This window comes from Lepus europaeus, chromosome 2 (assembly GCF_033115175.1).
Source record: "Lepus europaeus isolate LE1 chromosome 2, mLepTim1.pri, whole genome shotgun sequence".
NCBI classification, from domain to species: domain Eukaryota; kingdom Metazoa; phylum Chordata; class Mammalia; order Lagomorpha; family Leporidae; genus Lepus; species Lepus europaeus.
In genome coordinates this window covers 67867042-67887779 of record NC_084828.1, presented here as the reverse complement: position 1 = coordinate 67887779, position 20738 = coordinate 67867042, and the positions used below count along the sequence as shown (strand labels likewise).

General features: G+C 42.1%; 1 protein-coding gene across 6 annotated transcripts in view; it reads right to left on the bottom strand.

Annotated features, from left to right (window-relative positions):
- PHLDB2 (pleckstrin homology like domain family B member 2) overlaps nt 1–20738 on the bottom strand; it is a 237559-nt gene that overhangs the window by 113629 nt on the left and 103192 nt on the right. For all 6 annotated transcript variants that reach the window (XM_062207977.1, XM_062207912.1, XM_062207919.1 and 3 more), the window contains one exon: nt 6914–7028. In XM_062207977.1, the coding sequence (XP_062063961.1) occupies nt 6914–7022 (109 nt within the window). In that variant the 5' untranslated portion in view covers nt 7023–7028. Of the gene's footprint in view, nt 1–6913; nt 7029–20738 lie in introns of those variants that run through there.

Here is a 20738-nt window from a genome sequence, read left to right as displayed (position 1 = left end):
GTTTATAGCAATTGTTGCCTACATGAAAAAATTGGAAAAGTACCAAGTAAATGAGCTATCAGTGCATCACAAGGACCCATACAAACCACAGCAAACCAAACCTTATATTAGTAGAAGGAAAGAAATAGTTAAAATTAGAGAAGTAAACAAAATTGAAACCAAAAAAGCAGTACAGAAGATCAGTGAAATTAAGAGCTGATTTTTGAAAAAAAAAAAAAAAATTGATACATTGGCCTAAGTTAAAAAAAAAAAAAGGGCACAAGACTCAAATCAATAAAATCAGAATGAAAAAGGAAATGTAACAACAAATACTACAGAAATAAAATGAATCAGCAATCTACAAAAAGAGTTAAAGATTTTAAAAGCTATTATTAAAATTGCTATATTGGTCTACTATGCTATGTTATATGTGTGTACATATTGTTTGTCCACATGGGGAAATTTTATTAAGAGTTTTATTTTAAATGGCTTATAGATAAGATTGTCCATAAATTTAAGCTGCTAAAATCAATCAAAGATACATTTTAATTTGTGTGACCTGAATCTGTGTATCATATATTTTAAACTTGTTGGTAGAAAGAAACTAAAAACATTTTAGATGGTTGTGCTTAAGTTTACTGGTTAAACAAACTACACCATGTTAGATATTTAAGAGGTGTTTTCAAATACATGATTCTTAAAATTTATAGACAGCATTGGACCTTCTGGTAAATGTTTTCTTAAGTTGTTATCTAATGGTTGAAACTGTTTGCTAAGTATTCATGTGATATTGCTATTGTCAGCAAGCGATCTAGGACTTGCTCCATCATTTCTCTATTCTAAGCCCAACTTGTTCTTTCATTTCTCTATTCTCTTCAAGGTAGGAAACTAATTCTATTATGAAGGAATCTGTAGGACACACAATTTAATCTTTAGACCTTATAAAAGAGATGGTTAACATTTTTCTGTAATAGCATAGCCAAAATAAGAACTTAAATAATAATCTCATAGCTAGATTCACTTCGCCATCAGCGAAGTATACAGTAAATAGAAAAAACCTCCCTTTCAGACAAAAGGGAAAGAAAGTTTTAAAGTGAGAATATAATTTTCCTCATGGGCATTGTCTACCTTAGAAAAACTACTACAGAACATGCCTGTGACTATAGACTTGTCGTTCAGGCCACCGAAGATTAGAGATGGGACATGGGCACTCCCTTGACTTGCATCCTCTGGTCTGCTTTAACACAAACCAGGAGGAAAAGAAAGCTTGGCATCAGAAGCAATGGGTGGCAGGCCTATTAATGGCTGATCTGTACAGTGATCTGCCCTCAAGGAGACCCAACAGGCCAGTCCACTGCAGTGGCTTTCAATGTGGTAAGCAGAAGTCAGCTTGTGAAGAGCCCTGGCAGCTCTGCCAAGAGTTGGATCACTGGAAATGGACCTGCCCTGGAGTCAAAGGATGCCCAGGTCAGAGCCACAGATCTTATTGGCTCTAAGCTGAAAAGCCCTTCACTCAGCCCAACTTCCAAAGTGACCACTGCAGCTGAGGGGATGGTCAAGTAGGGTCAGCAACATTGCAGGCAGAACTGTAAATTTCTTGTTAGAGATGCCCCCTGCCTTGACCTGGCCAGCTCTCCTCCCAGGCCAGCCAAGTAATGAAAGTCAACAGAGTGCCTTCCCCTAGGAGGTTCACACCTCCCTTAGGATATACCCCATGTGAAGAGATAGATAGGTCTGGGCCTCTTAACTTACAAGGCCAAAAGCCCACCAGATTATTATCAAGCCCCTTCTGTCAGGTTCTATTTGCCTCTCAATCAGAAAACTTAATTGTAGCTTAGACAGCATCTTTCTTAGCTCCGCTAATAATGACTCTGTCCTTTGTTCTAGACCCTGTCTAGCACACTTGGGCCTCATTCCTTCGTAATCATAACCTCTACCACCAATGGCTCTACTCCCAACCTGTGTGTACTGATGGTCCTCTTCCCCACTTAATGCTGTATAATTGTTCAAACCTGGTAAATGCCACTCTTAGGATCATTGGTTACTATCCTCACTCTGTCTTTTATGACCTTGTCTAAATATGATCAGAGTCGGCAAACTTGGAAGGCTTCCATAGCCTTGGCAACTCATGACGAGAGCCTAGGGTGGTTACTGGCGCCATAAACTAGAGTGTCAATTTGTTGGGTCAACAACAGGAGCCACTGTGCGCTTGCTCCTGATGTGGGATCTCTGTCCTTAATGTACTGTACATTTTGATTTAATGCTATAACTAGTACTCAAACAGTATGTTTCACTTTGTGTTTCTATGTGGGTGCAAACTGTTGAAATCTTTATACTAAATTGATCTTCTGTATATAAAGAGAATTGAAAATGAATCTTGATGCAAATGGAAGGGGAGAGGGAGCGGGAGAGGGGAGGGTTGCGGGTGGGAGGGAAGTTATGGGAGGGGGAAGCCATTGTAATCCATAAGCTGTACATTGGAAATTTATATTCATTAAATAAAAGTTAAAAAAAAAGAAATAAAATGAATCATCAGAAATTATTACAAGGAGCTGTATGCCAACAAATTGAGAAATCTAGAAGAAATGGATAGATTCCTGGGCACATACAATCTACCAAAACTGAGTCATGAACTCATAGAAAATCTAAACAGAATAATGAAGATGGGAATTGAATCAGGAATAAAGACCCTCCCAACAGCCCAGGACTGGACGGCTTTACTGCTGAATTCTACCAGACATTTAAAGAAGAACTAGTTCCAATTCTTCTCAAGCTATTCAAAATAATTGAAAAGGCAGGAATCCTCCCAAACTCCTTCTATGAAGTCTGCATCACCTTAACTCCTAAAGCAGACAAAAATACAACAGAGAAAGAGAACTATAGACCAATTTCCATGAAGAACATAGAAGCAAAAATTCTCAACAAAATATTAACTAATAAAACCCAACAACACATCAGAAAGATCATTCACCCAGACCAAGTGGGATTTATCCCTGGTATGCAGGGATGGTTCAACATTCACAAATCAATATATATGACACATCACATTAACAAACTGAAGAAAAAAACACATGATTATCTTGATAGATATAGAGAAATCATTTGATAAAATACAACATCCTTTCCTGATGAAAACCATAAGCAAATTGGGTATAGAAGGAACATTCCTCAATACAATCAAAGCAATGTATGACAAACCCATGGCTAGCATCCTACTGAATGGGGAAAAGCTAGAAGCATTTCTCCTAAGATCTGGAACCAGACAAGGATGCCCATTTTCACCACTGCTATTTAATATAGTCCTGAAAGTTTGTCAGAGCCATTAGGCAAGAAAAAGAAATCAAAGGGATACAAATTGGAAAGGGGAAGTCAAACTACTACTATTTGCAGATGACATGATTCTATATATAGGGAATCCAAAATTCTCCACTGAGAGACTTTTGGAACTCATAAAAGAGTTTGGTAAAGTGGCAAGATATAAAGTCAACATAGAAAATTCACAGATTTTTGTATACACAGATTTTGTACACATAGAAAAAGCCATGGCTGAGAAAGAACTTTTAAGATCAATCCCTTTTATAATAGCTACAAAAAGAATTAAATGCCTTGGAATAAATTTAGGCAAGGGTGTCAAAGATCTCTATGATGAAAGTTACAAAACATTAAGAAAGAAATAGAAGAAAACATTTAAAAATAGAAAAATCTTCCATGTTCATGGATTGGAAGAATCAATATCATCAAAATGTCCACTACACTGAAAGCGATTAACAGATTCAACACTATCCCATTTGGGTCACCACATAAGTTGCAGGGGTCCAAGTACTTAGGAGTGCAAATATATCTTTGACGGATGAATTTAACTTTCCAGGGGCATCAGAGGGGAACTAGATCCAAAGGTGAGCAGCCAAGATTTGAACAAGCACTCCAGTATGGTATGCCAGCGTTACAGGCAGCAGCTTAGCTTGCTGTACCACAGCACCAGGCCCTAAAGCTAACTTTAAAAAAAAAAAAAAAAAAAAAAAAAAAAAAAAAAAAAAGCTTAGCAGTGCAACAATGCACAAGAGAAAAGTTACATATATTGAAATTTTGATACTCAAGAAGCAAAAGCAGGTATGTCTACAGGCTGCCAGATGAGCTTTCTGGGGCTCTGCTTCTGTGACCTCAACAAAAAACCCAGGTACAAGCTGAGGACCTCCCAACAACAGGAGTGCTAGTGCAGGAAATCTCCTTAGTACTTGTCACACCTCTAGTCTGTTGAGCATTGATGTGTCATGTAACAAGATGAGCACTGAGGCTGATGTGGTTTATTGTTTTCTTACTGCAAAAGTTAGCTTTGTTCTGCATTCAGAAGCTGTCAAAATGCGTATCCAAGTGGAAGGTTCCATATATAAGCAATTCTGAAGGATTCATTTTGGGGGATGGCAACCTTACCTTATAGAAAACTTTCACTGGCAATTAGTTCTCAAAGGAAGGTTGCCTCTCATGGGCTTTTAACATTTCATGATAGATTCTCAATGACTTTGAAATCATTTGAATACTTGGAGCCTATTGGAAATATCAGTCCCTTGTTTTCCATTCCAACTGCCGCAATCCTCAGTATAAAATGGTTGAGGGGTAGAAGAAGGTAAGAATCACACACTGTTACATGCCTGCACAGCACATCCAACATGCCCAAGTAATGGTCACCTTTCCCTATGTGCTTGCCTTAACCCTCTTAATCTCTGCCTTTGTCATTATCTTATTTCCACTCATCCAAATCCCCAATCCAGGAAATTCCTCTAATCCTTCATTCTTCCTCAATTGCTATTAGCAATCCATTGCCAAATACTATCACTTTTACCTTGTAAATATTTATCTTTAGTATTTTACCTCCATCCTCTTTGCCTTCATTGGTTACCTAATATTTTCAGCTGCCATTCATAGAGATGGCCAAGAACAAACACAGGGTCAAGGAGAGATGAGACCTTATAAGGCCTAGGAATGGAGGAATATTGGACGTGTGATAAGCAGGAGTCGCCCAAGGAAATGGAATATGGAAGACCCTAAAAGAAAAGCTAACATCCACATTATGGAGAAAGAGAAACATCAAATTCAAGACTGCATTTGCTCTAGGGCACTTGCTGATAAACTGCTTGAAATCTGAAGCCTGTGTTTATGACAGCATGAGTGGACTGGGTAGAACAGAGGTAGGTAGACACAGCTATCATAAACTCCTCAATCAGGCTCTAATCTCAAAAGCACTAATTAGAACTTCTAGTTATTTTATTAGTCATTTCTACACAAAATTCTAATGTTTATGAACACAAGAATCCTTTTATTGGGGCTGGTGCTGTGGTATAGTGGGTATAGCCACTGCCTGCAGTGACAGCATCCCATATGGGCGCTGGTTCTAGTCCTGGATGCTCCTCTTCCAATCTAGCTCTCTGCTATGGCCTGGGAAAGCAGCAGAAGATGGCCCAAGTCCTTGGGCCCCTGCACTCGCGTGGGAGACCCTGAAGAAGCTCCTGGCTCCTGGCTTTGGATTGGCACAGCTCTGGCCATTGCAACCATCTGGGGACTGAACCAGCGGGTGGAAGACCTTTCTCTCTCTCTGCCTCTCCCTCTCTGTGTAACTCTGACTTTCAAGTAAATAAATAAATCTTTAAAAAAAATCCTTTTATCTTGTTTGCCATTTCCCCAGTATAGTACTTTATGCATAACAGACACTATAAAATGTTTGTTAAACAATTACATGAATTGGTTTTTAATATTGAAAATCCAATTTCCTCATCTCAATGCTTGGAATTCTTGAGTGACTCCTTGAATCCTTTAGGATAAAATAAATCTGGAATCTTTAGTTTAGCATGAAAAAAAAAAAAGGAATAAAACCTGGTCATCTTTCTACTCCAGATTAGTTTCCCTCCTAATGGTTTGCTATTTGCTCCCTCCCGTTCCTGCAAAGAAGGAACATTCTAACCACAATAAGCTGCTTGCAGGTATTCACATGCCGTACCCTTGCTCACCTCTCCCCTCCTAACCCCCATTCACCCGGTGATGGTTCAGCAGTCTCCCTCTCCAGAAAGCTTTGGTTAGGTGCCACAATAGTTCACAATATCATACTGCAATTGTTCTGTCTTGCCTATATCTGCTCAAAGTATACACTCATTTCTTTTGGTCCTGCTTTTTTGGAGAACCCTGACTAATACAGAGATTTTCTGTTTTGATTTGGTGTGCCTAGAATGTAGCACAATGAGTAAATGAAAAATTAAACCTAGTTTGACCTCACCCTCTTTGATAAAGAGGACTCCACAGTCAGTACACAGCCAGTCTGCTAGTGGCAAGGAAGTAATGAAGAGGTTGACTGAAACCAGGTACCCAGCAGATCCCTAAGGCCCCTGGTTACTTCAACATCTGAGGCATAATAAAAAATAATGAGGCAAATATATGTTTTATAAGTTCACTTTTTCTGTTTCAGTGCCAGTGGAACATTTTGCAAAGATTTCCACCAGCGCTGTAAACCCTGGGAGTTGGGAGTGCAGCTGAGCTGTTCACCTCTGCTGGGAAAAGACAGCGGGACAGCCGCTCTGTGAGAGTTTGGAATTGGTGCCTTTCTCTGACCATCCCACCCCACCCATTCTTGCGTTTGGCCTTGATTTCTGAATGGCTAGTGAGTCATCGCAAAAGACCTCTCCACACCAGCTGCGCTGGTCACCCTGTCACTCAGCATCAGATCTAAACAAACATGCCTTTAGAGAGGCAAGGAACAGCACCCATGAGTGAGCACCGGACCAAAGCTCTGGCCTGGGATTGCCAGCCTCAGGCTATCTTATGGGTGCTTAATGAATTCTTGAGTTTACACTGGAAAATGCTAGTGCATTCCCAAGAGCACAAGTAGGTGCTTGTAAATATCTACCGTGACAATCTCTGAGAATGAAGTGCGTATGGCAGTCCTCACCGGAGTGTTGTGCATCACAAGCTCCGTCTCCCTCAGGTTCCTCTCTCTGGGTGCCGTCCCCCTCCATCAGTCTGGCCTGCTGCATCTCAGCGGAGACACTGGAGTCCATGCCAGCCTGCACACAGGGAGAAAAGAGAGGTGCCATGAGTGGGAAGCTGAAAGCTGATCTGACCTCTGAAATTGGAAGGTCAACAGATGTTGCACATCTGGGAAACACTAACTGCTGGTGGGGTTGAAAAGCAGGCGTCCTGGTTCACAGTTATTTCCCTGCTAACCGTCTTTTAGGAAGGCAAAACTACACCACAGCTGTCATCAACAACAGGCACTGTGTTGGATAGAATAGTCACACATTTTTCAACAACAGCTTCCAGCAACAAGTATAGCCATCTTCCCTTATCCATGGTTGTGTGTTCTGGGAACGCCACTGGATGCCTGCAACAGCAGATAGTACTGCATATGCCATAGTTTGTATATACTATACTTTTTCCTATACATCCATATCTACGATAAAACTTAATTTATAAATAAATCACGGTGAGAGATTAACAATAATAATAAAATAGAACTATTGGGGCCAACATTGTGGCATAGTGAGTTAAGCTGCTACTTGGGACATGGCATTTCAGATCCTAGCTACTCTGCTTTTTGCCGGGCTTCCTGCTGATGTGCCTAGGAAACTAAATTCATCTGCCAAAGATATATCTTCATTCTCATGTTTTTTTGCAACACTATCCACTATAAACAAGAAAAAGAAACAACATAAGTATCCATCCACCAGGAATAGGAAAGAAAATGCAATACACGGCCTGCGCCGCGGCTCACTAGGCTAATCCTCCGCCTTGCGGTGCCGGCACAGCGGGTTCTAGTCCCGGTCGGGGCACCAGATTCTGTCCCGGTTGCCCCTCTTCCAGGCCAGCTCTCTGCTGTGGCCAGGGAGTGCAGTGGAGGATGGCCCAAGTGCTTGGGCCCTGCACCCCATGGGAGACCAGGAGAAGCACCTGGCTCCTGCCATCAGATCAGCGCGGTGCGCCGGCTGCAGCGCGCCAGCCGCGGCAGCCATTGGAGGGTGAACCAACGGCAAAGGAAGACCTTTCTCTCTGTCTCTCTCTCTCACTGTCCACTCTGCCTGTCCAAAAAAAAAAAAAAAAAAAAAAAAAAAAGAAGAAAAGAAAACGCAATACACATATACAACAGAATATTACTCATCCATTCAAATGGATGAAGTTGCAGGCCAGCGCTGTGGCATAGTAGGCTAAGCCTTCGCCTGTGGCACCAGAATTCCGTATGGGCACCAGTTTGAGTTTCAGCTATTCCAATTCTGATCCAGCTCTATGCTATGGCCTAGGAAAGCATATGGCCTAGGAAAGTAGCAGAAGATGGCCCAAATCCTTGAGCCCCTGCATCTGTGTAGGAGACCCGGAATAAGCTTTTGGCTCCTGGCTTTGGATCAGTCCAGCTCCGGCCATTGTGGCCATTTGGGGAGTGAAGCAGTGGGTGAAAGACTCTCTCTCAGTCCCTGTAACTCTACCTCTCAAGTAAACAAATAAAATCTTTTTAAAAAAATGGATGAAGTCTTGTCATTTGCAACAGTGAAAATGAAACTAGAGGTCATTGTGTTAAGTGAAATAAACCAAGCATAGAAAGACAAATATCACATGATCTCACTCATGTGGGGTCTAAAAAATAGGTGATCTCATAGAAGTTAAAAACATAATGCTGGGGTTGGCCGGCGCCATGGCTCAACAGGCTAATCCTCCGCCTAGCGGTGCCGGCACACCGGGTTCTAGTCCCGGTCAGGGCACCGGATTCTGTCCCAGTTGCCCCTCTTCCAGGCCAGCTCTCTGCTGTGGCCAGGGAGTGCAGTGGAGGATGGCCCAACTGGTTGGGTCCTGCACCCCATGGGAGACCAGGATAAGCAACTGGCTCCTGCCTTTGGAACAGCGCAGTGAGCCGGCCGCAGTGCACCATCCGCGGCGGCCACTGGAGGGTGAACCAACGGCAAAGGACGACCTTTCTGTCTCTCTCTCTCTCACTGTCCACTCTACCTGTCAAAAAGTAAAAAAAAAAAAAAAAAAAAAAAAAGACCAAAAAAAAAAAAAAAAAAAAAAAACCACAAAACCTAATGCTGGGGTGGGAGGAAGGGGAAGGGTTGATTGACAGTATTAGGTTATAGCAGTCAGAAGTTCTGAGGTTTTATTGCACATTAGGGTAATTTTAGGCATTTTTAATGTACTTTATATTTGTCTATTTAAGAATGCAAGCATAGGGCTAAATCAGTTTGTTTCTTAATACTGTCCCCATGCTGTCTCCCCTGAGCTTTGTTTTTCCTTTTAACTTTCTAGAGTCAGAACAAATGCTGAGCTCTTTTTCCATGACACTTCCCTAATATTCTGTGTCTGTAGGTCTTGGACTGGCAGATAGCATGTTTATCTCTGCAGTTCCAATTAATAGAGCATTGCAGAATAAACGCATTGATAAGTGAGCATCCTCCTTACTATCCTCTGCTCCTAGGAGCCCTAGAAACACTGTACAAGGTGATTCCCTAACGTTCAGGGCATTGACTAAGACAAAGTAGCCCAGGGCTCAACCTGGTGGAAATGAATCTCTTCATCCTCTTCTATTTGAAGAGCTTATGTGTGAGAAGAAAAGCACGAAAACTGATCTCAACTCTTTCCTAGGGAGACGATGCTCAAACCCTCCCAAGAGGGTTCTCTCTGGTTTTGGGATCTTGATCGAACCCTGCAGCATATCCACACCTAATAACTGCAGATATTCCTAAACTAGTTCTTGGCATGTTAGTAGGGGGCTCAAGAAATTATTAATTTCCATTCTTCCCAGAGTCCTGTTTTTGGTCCCCATTGACATCTTACTACTTAAATTCGAACCTCTAGTTCAGGATGGGGCAGCTGTTAATGAAGAGGCAAAATACAAACCCGGTTCCCTAAACTGATCTGCTTCACCTCCTCTGTGGCTTGGCAATCACAGCAAAATGCTGTGGACCATTTGAACCGAGACACTGGGTGCCTCATTAGGAAACTCTGACATCTGTCCACATGCATGCTAACAGCATTTTATTACAATGCGTGACGCGGCAGCAGAACAGTTGTTTATAATATAATCTCCCAGTGTTTATGTGGATTTTCCTTGTGTGCAAGAATGTGATGCAGTCTTTACTGATGTCCTAGCATTTCATTCTCATATAACCCTTTATGGTAGGTTCTCCTATCTGACAGGAGAGAAAAGTAAGAGACAGGAGGAGGAATAACTTTTCTTTTTTAAAAGACTTTATTTATTTATTTGAAAATCAGAGTTACAGACAGGCAGAGGCAGAGGGAGAGAGAGAGAGAGAGAGAGAAAGAGAGAGAGAGAGAGAAAGAGAGAGGTCTTCCTTCCCTTGGTTCATTCCCCAAATGGCCACAATGGCCAGAGCTGAGCCAATCTGAAGCCAGGAGCCAGGAGTTTCTTCAAGGTCTCCCATGCAGGTGCAAGGGCCCAAGGACTTCTACTGTTTCCCCAAGTCACAGCAGAGAGCTGGATGGGAAGTGAAGCAGCTAGGACTCAAAACAGCGCCCATATATACAGCACTAGCCTGAGGAATAGCTTTTCTAAGATCACCCAGTCAATAAGAAAGTAGACCAGAAATGTCCCCAAGATTATATGACACTCTATATTCTTTTTCCCTTGTCCTATCTGCTATTTTTACACCCCCTTTCATTTCCTAAAATGAGTATGGAGGAAAAGGAAATATCTTAACCTGTAAATATGTTAGAACCATTTAGTCAGTAAAAGCAATCATCCAACATCAATGCACAGATACTAAATTAAATATTAGAAAACAGAATCCAATTCTAATAAGACGTTAAGAAAATATCTCATGATCAGTTAGGATTTATTTCTGGAATACAAGGATGATTCAATATGAGAAAATACTAATATAAATTTCATATTAATAGATATACAGAGAATATCATGTGATTATCCTCAAATGCAAAAAGAAGAGAAAACAAAATAAGCAGCTTTGAAAAAAATTTAATGCCAGTTCCTGATAAAAAATGCTCAAGAAGGGGTGGACATTTGGCTCAACAATTGTCACCATTTGGGGTGACCTCATCCCATAGTGGAGTGCCTAATTTGAGTCCTGGCTACTCATCTTCTGAATCAATTTCCCATTAATGTGCACTCTGAAAGGCAGCATGTGATAGCTCAGGTTCGTGGGTCCCTGCTACCCATGAGGGAGACCTGGGCTGAGTTCTGGGCAAGGCTTTGTCTGTTGTGGGCTTCTGGGGAGTGAACCAGCAGATGGAAGACCTTCCCGTCTTCCTGTCTTTCAAATAACACTCAAGAAAATAAGAGTTGATTGTATCTCCTAAACACAATAATTTGGTCCAAAAGACAATTTGTGCTTAATAGAAATTAGAGGGGCAATTCCACTAAGATTAGGTAAAAGGCAAGGATACTCACACACTATTTCCTGCTTTGGATATAATGCTAGAGATATTAACCAATGCAATTAAAAAAGAGAAAATAATAACCATTACAGAAAACAGAAAAGAAGAAATGAAACTATTTCTGGTGATATGATAGTTTATCTTCCAGAACTGGATAAAATCATAATAAACTCACACAGACAATAAGATAAAAGTTTGTTTTACATGCTAAAGACAATGTTAATTTTAAAACAATTTCAAGCTGTAGAAAAGCTGCAAAAATTGCACAAAGAACATTTGTTCTGGAACCACTTGAGAATACGTTTTGAACATAGTGCTCATTTTCCCTCATACATCAGTGTGTAAGCCTTCAGAAAAGGACAGTTTCCAGATGACCACAACACAAGCATCTAAATCGGGGAATTATCACTGATACTAATGAACTTGGATTTCACAAGTCTGTTAGTGTTTAACCAAGTAGACTCCAAATGGTCTTCATAGGATCCAACCTAGGAACATGTGTTCCATGAGGTTATTGTTCTCTTTGGTCCCTTTTCAGTCTGAGGAGCAGCCTGGGTGGCCTCTCACAGACTAATTCATCCTCACTCCCACCCACTCTGAATGTGGCTGATGGAAGAGCCTAGGAGAGCCACAGCAACCAAGACCTATCCTGCCAGGCATATAAAGTGAATAATTGCTTGAGTGTGTAGAGAAAACCTGGAAGTGATGTCATGCTTTTATCTTATTTTAAAAGGCTTTGAAGCAGACTGCAAAAATAGAATCCATGCAGCCCTTCACCCTTTGCTGAACGTTCCCAAGGAAAAGATAGGCTTGTTTCCACAGCGGTTCTCGGGCAGTCTCTCTTAGGTTTGATTTAGCAGAGTTAACTCTTAGGCTTAGTGTTCTCAGGTCTGACTGGTCTATAGTGAACCTCAGCTAAGAAGCCACTCTTAGATTACATTCTAAACAGGTACATAGATAGTCCAGCATCCCCGTTGGGTTAACAATGAATTCTCAACCTACTCTGCCTCAATGCTATCTTGGGAATTCTTAGACATCTGTCAAAGTATTCCCCAGGGCAGCAGTTTAATTTTATTTATATGTAGAGCCCATAACTACTTTTCCCTCATTGCATTTGTATGATAATCAAAGCATTCATTTTCCTCTACACTGACTTTCTGGAGGCTTGGGAAGTGTGTATGTACATACATTTGGAAGTGTGTATGTAACTGCATTTCTGGGTTTGCTTCGATGCCTCTCTGTCCTTTACCTTTCCTGTATAACCCACCCCGACACCTGATCAGATGTGCCTTATGCCTGCAGGCCAGGCCGCTTTCTTGAGCCAGGGGAAATGATCCCATGGAGAGTTTCTTTTTCTTTTTCTTTTTTTTTTTACCAGCAAATTCTAGATTTCTTTTAGTGCTCAGGGTCCATGCCTTTAAAGCCTGCTCAGCCAAAGAATTTATAAATGTTGATGTTCTATTTTTCCAGCCATTCCCTTAGAGGTACAATTACCCACACAGAAGTAGCACTGGAGAGTTGTGTTCCACAGAACACCAGTCCAGCAGACTGGTCCTTAAAAAAACTTAGAGTTTGGAAACTGATGCGATCTCTATCCCATGCTTAGCAAGCCTTGCTTCCTATTAGAGTGTACATTTCACACAGAGTCTGAGGAAATGCCTATTTCATTTTGTTTAACCCAACATTTCACACAAATCTATTTGAATATGGTGCATGCTTTTTGTTTGTTTGTTTGTTTCCCAACACAGCACATATTACCATTGTACTCCAAAGAACAGACTGTGTGAAAGACTGGTATAGGAAACCCTACTCTCCATGCCATGGCAGATCAGCAAGTGTTTGGAGCCAGACAATTCAGTAATGAACCCAATTACAGTCATTCATGAAGACTTATGGATACAAGGTTGCACAAGGCCTTTATTTCCCATGGTCTTCTCTGGCTCTTCTGTGTTTGTTCCTAAATGTAGATTTTTTTTTAAAGGATGATATTTACAATAAACAGTATGCGTTGATTGCTTCTTAGTGCCACACTCTGTTCTCAGCAGGCTACACATTTTAGACCATGACATACACAGTTCTGGTAGATTTTATTATTGTAAGCATGTTGTAACAGGACACTGAGGTCCAGAGAGATTAAGTAACTAAACCGCAGAAATCACACTGGAAGTTAAGTGGTGAATCTGGGATTACAGACACGAAATCCAGACGTTCAGACTCAGTACCTGTAGTAGGAGATTGGCGTCTTCCCCCCTCCAAAAAAAAAAAAAAAAAAATTTAATTGAAATGTGTATTATAAAAACCTTCACAGATTTCACATTTTTTGCACTAGAATCAATTTTTCTTTTGATTCCTTTTTTCTATGAACCGTTCAAAGTGCCCTCAATGTAGATTCCTTGAGACTCTCATGCACACCCAAACATCCCCTGTGCATGGGTTCCTAAGCCCTGTCCTTAACTCCAGTCTCTTGTTAGATGTCTCAGTAAGGAGCCATTATCAGCAACGCCTCACACTCAACATAGTTCCGAGAGAACTTCCTCCTTGCCTCTCCACGCTTTCCACTCCTTTTATGTTCCCTCTTCCCGGTCATTCATGAGTTTCTGCACCTGATAACTCTGTGTGTTTGGCACAGTGCCCTGTTGGGGTAGCCAGGTGACTAAGACTTCTGCTCTTCCCCCGACTTCCGTTCGCCTCATGACCTCAGCGAACACGTGCTTTATCATGTCCTCTTCTTTTTCTCTGTCATGTCCTTCCAGATTCATGCGCAGCAGCTGTTGTCCTCTCGAAATTGTTCTTGAGTCGTATTCATGTGAAAGGGAATTTTATTGAACAGGGTTATCTTTCTATGACGGGCTGCTGGCACATGTGCCGCTGTGGTGGCAGCATCTGCTTTAAAGATGACCCTATCGTCCCACAGCCCACGTGCTCTGGTTACCATGTATGTGATGTTGGCTGCCCTCCATCATGAGGTGGTCCCCATCTGTCCCTGGATCCGAGCAGGCCTGTGAATGCCGTAGAAGTGATGCTATGCGCATTGTAAGGCTGAGAGCTAACAGGCAGACAGCTTGTGCTGTCTCTTTGGGCTGCTTGTCTTTCAACCCAGGCCCGAAGCCAGAAGGAAGGGGAAAGACCACATGGAGTCTACACGTGAAGTTGTTCCTGGTGACCGTCCCTGCTGAGGACCCAGCTGACAGCCAGTACCAACTTACAGAAGACGAGTGGTAGAGACTTCACAAGTTTCCAGTCCTAGCCTCCGAGTGACCCCAGCTGGCATCTAGTGACCCCGGCTGGCATCTAGTGGAGCAGGTGTACCTTCCGAGCCTAACCTTAGTTGCAGATCTGGTTGCAACATAAGTGTTCTCATTGCTTTGAGCCACCAGGCTTTGAGGTCTGTTCCACAGAAACAGGTAGCCAAAAACAGTTGCCTACCTGTTTTAACCAGCTACTCCCAGGAGCAAGGTCCGATGTCACAAAGTCGGGATGGAGCTGCTACCAGGGAGGTAGGCACCGTTACTAAATGTCAGTCTTGTGCCCTTCTCTGAAAAATTTTAATTTTACATAGAACTTAAGAAACTCTGTAGTATGTGCAGAATAGAAATCTACTGCACTGAAAGGGACGTATGGTGGGATGGTGAGAACACGCAACTCACTCACACAGTCTTCACTTCTGACCACAGCTCTACACGTTACAGCTGTGTGGTGGGACGCAGGCTGCCTCCAGGCCTTCCGATTCCCCTCCTCTGAACCCCACAGGAGGATTAAAATATTTAAGGCATGTGAAAGTGCTTACAAGTGTGTGGCTCCTGGCTGATAGTTTCGCTCTCTAATAAACAAATAACTTTTTAAAGAAAGTTATAAGAAAGGAAGAAATGACTGTTATGATTATATTTAGATATATTGAAGTATATATATATTTATTATATCTATTAATGTTATATGTACAAAGATATTTACAGCAGCCTTGTGTGTGACAGAACAGTGGTGGGAAACTGAAATAGGCTTCAATTATTATTAAGATAATGGTGAAGTACTTATATGTTCAGATAATAGAATAATGTGGAAATGAGCCAAATTATTTAAACTGATCTGAATGGTAAATTTCAAGAGAAAAGGGCAAGTTGTAAAGCAATATAGGTAATGACATCTAGGTTGTTAAAGTAGAATGAAAGTCTACATGTCAGAAAGGGACCCACTAAAATTTTTGCCATTTTCCTTTGAGTAACTCAGTGTGGGACTCAAACATTCACTTGGATTAACTTGTATAATTTCCTTTTGCTGTTTTTTTTGTGTGTTTTTAAATAAAAATACTACATAATAAATTTGTAAATTTCATAGCATTGCAAGAAAATATTATCTTTTATAGAAATAACAGGGTCTGAAACGACTGTTGTAGCCAGAGAAAGCTGATGATTAGATGGAGATTAATGTGCATTTGCTATAAAGTGGATCTGGGCCAAAGGGTTTCACTGTGGTTAGAGTTGTGGTAGCTATTGGCAGCAGTGAGGGTGTGTCAGAGCAGATCTTCTTGGTTATGGTTCGGTCAAGAGGCTGATATGGATACCAGCTCCAGTTAACATGCGGGGTCAAAGGCACAGCTCCTGAGTCAGCATTGTGGAGTTGGCCATTGTGGGAAGCAGCACCACATTTGATTTTCCCCACTGCTCCCCTGCCCCTCAGGACCACAGGGAATCCATCTCTCCCTCTCCTTCAATCTCTCTCTCTTTCTCCGACATAGCTTTGTTTGCCCTACAGGGCTATCGCATGCCATCTCTCTATTTCACCAATAATCTTTTTGGGTCTTTCAATCTGCATCTGCATTTTCCGATTCGTGTGGTGAGCTGGGCGGAGGAAGCTGCTCATAGACGGTGTGTCCTCCTTCCCTTGTCTGACCAAAACTTGAAGCAATCACATCCACCGCCAGGCTAGCGGTAGCCTTCGCCTCTTCAACTGAAGCAGCTAGCCGAGGATTGACTTCAACCAGATCCAGATCAAAAGGTTCATGAAAATGCATATTATAAAAAAAAAAACTGAATCAGTATAATATTTTTTGCAACAAATTTGTCTTTGTCTTTTTATTTTATTTTAAATTTTATTTAAGGTAAACAAACTTCATGCATTTCATATACACAAATTTAGGAACATGGTGATTCTTCCTACCCTACCTCCCTCCTGCCTGCAGTCCCACAGCCTTTGTCTTTTATTTGCATTTTTCCAAGAACTTTAAAAAATGTTCTCAAGTCAGATTTGCTAGTTATGTCCAACATCCTACTGGTGAAGCCAATCTTTATGAATTCATCTGTCCCAACCTTGAACTTATTTCTATTTTAACCTAGGATATATCTATATCTATATTCAGAATATCTATGTAATTTATGTGTATGTCTAGACAAATATAGATAAATACAGATTTTTTTTTAAGAAAAGATACATTGGAAAGGCAGGGTGACAGAGAGAAAGGAGGGGGAGAAAGAGAGAGAGAGAGAGAGAGAGAGAGAGAGAGAGAGAGAGAGAGAAAGAGAGATCTTCTATCTGCTGGTACTCTTCTCAAATGGCCACAGTGGCAGGGTTGGAATTCCATTCGGGTCTCCCTTGTGTGTGGCAGGGGCCCAAGTGCCATTTTCCACTGCTTTCCCAGGCACATTAGTAGGAAATTGGATCAGAAGCAGAGTAGCTGGACTCAAATCAAGGTTCAATAAAGAATGTCAGTGTCCCAGGCAGCAATTTAATCGGCAGTGCCCGATGCTGATCCCGCATATATCCTTAAATGGAAAAATTGGCATTTTTAAAAATTTGGACAATACCATACATTGGAACATATCTAATAAACAATGTGCAGGTTATAAAAACAGATCCCATGGGGCCGGAGCCGTGGCTCACTTGGTTAATCCTCCATCTGAGGCGCCGGGTTCTAGTCCCGGTTGCTCCTCTTCCCATCCAGCTCTCTACTGTGGCCCGGGAGTGCAGTGGAGGATAGCCCAGGTCCTTGGGCCCTGCACCTGCATGGGAGACCAGGAGGAAGCACCTGGCTCCTGGCTTTGGATCAGTGCAGCGCCAGCCTCAGCGGCCATGTGGGGAGTGAACCAATGGAAGGAAGACCTTTCTCTTTGTCTCTCTCTCTCATTGTCTGTAACTCTACCTGTCAAAAACAAACAAACAAACAAAAAAAACCAGATCCCACATGGAGTATTACAGTGCTTCGTTATAAAGCCGTTGCTTTATATTTGATTAATGATTTAATTCTTCAGAGGTATTTAAATTTATGCCTCTAAGAAAAATTCTTGCAAGAGGAAACTTTTCAACTGATTGATTGATTCTAAAAATGTGCTCCTGAGAAGATTCTTTTTGCCTTTATGGCTTCAAAATGCTCTGGGCAGGCTGAAGCCTGGTCTTAAGGGGCCTAGTGGGATTTTGGCTTGGGTAGCTGTGCAGAGATGTGGCTCGAGATTCTGCCGTTAGACACCATCATTGGTGCTTGCTCTGTTACCCCTGCAGTGGCCACTGCACGCATTCACAGGGTCACGAACAGGGGCAAGGGAAAAGGGTTCCCATTTTCATTATCAGTGGAGTGTGACAGAAAGAGGAAGACATCTCTTTAATCATAACTATGTGTCAAAGAATCTGGAGACTCTCGCTCTCTCATCTCTCCCAGACTCTCCATAACTCTGCCTTTCAAGGAAAAAAAATAAAATCTCAAATAAACAAAAAAGAACCCATGTGGGAAACCTGGATGGAGTTCCAGGTGCCTGGATTCAGCCTGGCCCAGGTAAGGTTGTTGTAGCCGTTCTGGGGAGTGAACCAATGGATGGAAGACACCTCTCTGTCTCTGTCTCTCTCTCTCTGTCTGTCTGTCTGTTTCTCTCTCTCTCTCTCTCACTCTGTTTTAAGAAGTAAATAAAATCTTTGGGGCTGGTGTTGGGATGCAGCTGGTGAAGCTGCTGCTCCTGTTCTAGTCCTGGCTGCTCTGCATCCAATCCAGCTTGCAGCTAATGCATCGGGGAAAGCAGTGCAAGGTGGCCCAAATGCCTGGATCTCTGCACCCACATGAGAGACCCAGCTAGAGTTTCTGGACTTTATTCTGATCTAGCCTTGGCCATTATGGCCATCTGGGAAATGAGCCAGTGGGTAGAAGATCTCTTTCAATCTCTCTCTCTCTTTCTCTCTCTCTGTAACTGTGCCTTTCAACTAAATAAAAAATCTTTAAATATAAATTCAAAATTCATTTTTTAAAAAAAGGGTTTTCAGGACACTGATTAAGGAAGAGCTTCTTGATTGATGAAAAAAATAATTCAGTTATGGCCATCCATCTGTGCTAGAAGATTGTGCAATGTATTATATAACACTCAGTATGCTATGTCGTGCTTAAAAAATAAAAATGAAATAAAAAAAATGCTTTGTGTGAAAGAAATACTTGGAATGCTTTATTTGAATATTACCTAAAGCTCCGTAATGGATTTCTAAATATAGGAAGGCATCTTAAAAGTTCTGTTCAATATTTAGCACATATTGCAGAAGTATAATACACCTGGAATTTTTAAAAATGTGAATTTTAAAAAATCTTTCGAGGTGATTTGCAGAAGTACCTACAAATGATATTATTCTATTGCATAAAATTTCTTTTTATTTTTCTTACCTCCTGAGGATTCTAAGTGGATATAGGGATTTTAAAAAATCATGGCATTTTTTTTTTCTTTTTTGCAAGGAAAGACATGAATTTCAAGTGTAGTCAGTTGCTTAATATTCCACAGCCCACCCTGCTGACATTGACATACTTAGACTCTGGGGGGTGTTACCTCTTTTTGCCATTTTCCCTATTCGTGACATTTAGAAACAAAGGGTTTGTACATATCCATGAAGCAACTACACGTATTCTTTTTAAAGTCATTGCTACTGGAAGGGGATCCAAGATGGCTAAACGGGGAGAAGTTGCACCAATTTCAACTACAGATGGATCACACACACACACACACACAAGGAAAGAACACATTCCCAGGGGACTGGCTGAAAGCGATTTTCTGTGGAGAATGGACAGCTGGACGGCACAGAGCAGAAAGTCCACAGAGCAGTGAGGAAAGCAGACAGACACACAACCATCGGCTGCATGTCGCCAGCGACTCCTGCAGATTCATGGCTGGTGCCTGGATGGGAGCAGTATCTTCCCAGGCAAAGTGAGAAGAGGCTGCTACAGCCCGAGCCATGGGAGTCCTTGCTGGAGGGAGAATATTACTGTCCTCACTGGCTTTGAGCCTGGACTGAGTAGCTGGCTGGGGACTGAGCAACCACTTTACCCTGTGAAGGAAGCTCAAGCTGCTTCTCTCCCCTCCCCCACCAAAGCACCAGTCTCAGTTTCCTGAGGTGGAGCTGTAGCTGGTCTCTGCCCTGATGCGGGAACAGCGCAGCTCACAGAGCAAAACACAGACCCCCTACACCCTGAGAATGTGAGAGTTTAGGCTAGGCTATGGAGCTGAAGGAACACGGGTGCGGCTGAGTTCCTGCGCACCCGTGCAGTCTGACTGTGGGAACTAGAGTTCCTTGCAGGCTGTGGACCGATGTCACAGAGGGCTCAGGGGACACACCATGAAGTGGGTCTTCATTCTACATGGTATGTGTGTGCGCTGGCATCATGAGCTTACTCTAGGCTGTCAATCAGCTGGTTCACCTGGGTTCAGAGAGGAGATGGGTTGGTGAACACATTAGCCAGCTCCAACATTCCCTCCCCCTATAACTGTGGCCAGAGATACTATGTGGTGCTCAATGAAGGTGTCACTCTGGACTCTTACACCATCAACAGAGGCCCACTTAGCCCACACCCCTGGAACTCCAGCACAAGTCTCAGACATGCCGCCAGCTCAGAGAGGCAAATTTCTAAGAAAAAAAAGTTTTCAATCAATCAAAAAGAAAAAAGAAACCAGCACCCAGAGGCGACAAGTGATCCCCCAGATGCATCAAAACATGTAACAAGAAGAAATCTGAGCAAGGAAGGCAATATGACTCCCCAAAAGGAGCACAATATTGCATTAATGTGGAGAGGAGGAGATAGATGAAATGCCTGGTCAGGCATTCAGAAGAATAATTAAATAAGGTTACTGAAGAACATGGAGAAACAGTTACATGAAATGAGGAGATCTATATTCATCATGTAGTGTAGCTGTTGGGGGTAGGGGAGTGGAGGAAACTAAATTACAGATTTCCTATAACAAATAGTTTAAACGGTAAAATGATGGCACTGACGTTGTGGCTCAGTGGTCAAGCTGTCTCTGGAAGTGCCAGCATCTAATACTGCAGGGCGAGTCTGAGTCCCAGTTACTCTGCTTCCCATCCCGCTCCTTGCTAATGTGCCCAGGAAGGTGAAGGAAGATGGGCGAAGTGCTTGGGCTCCTGCC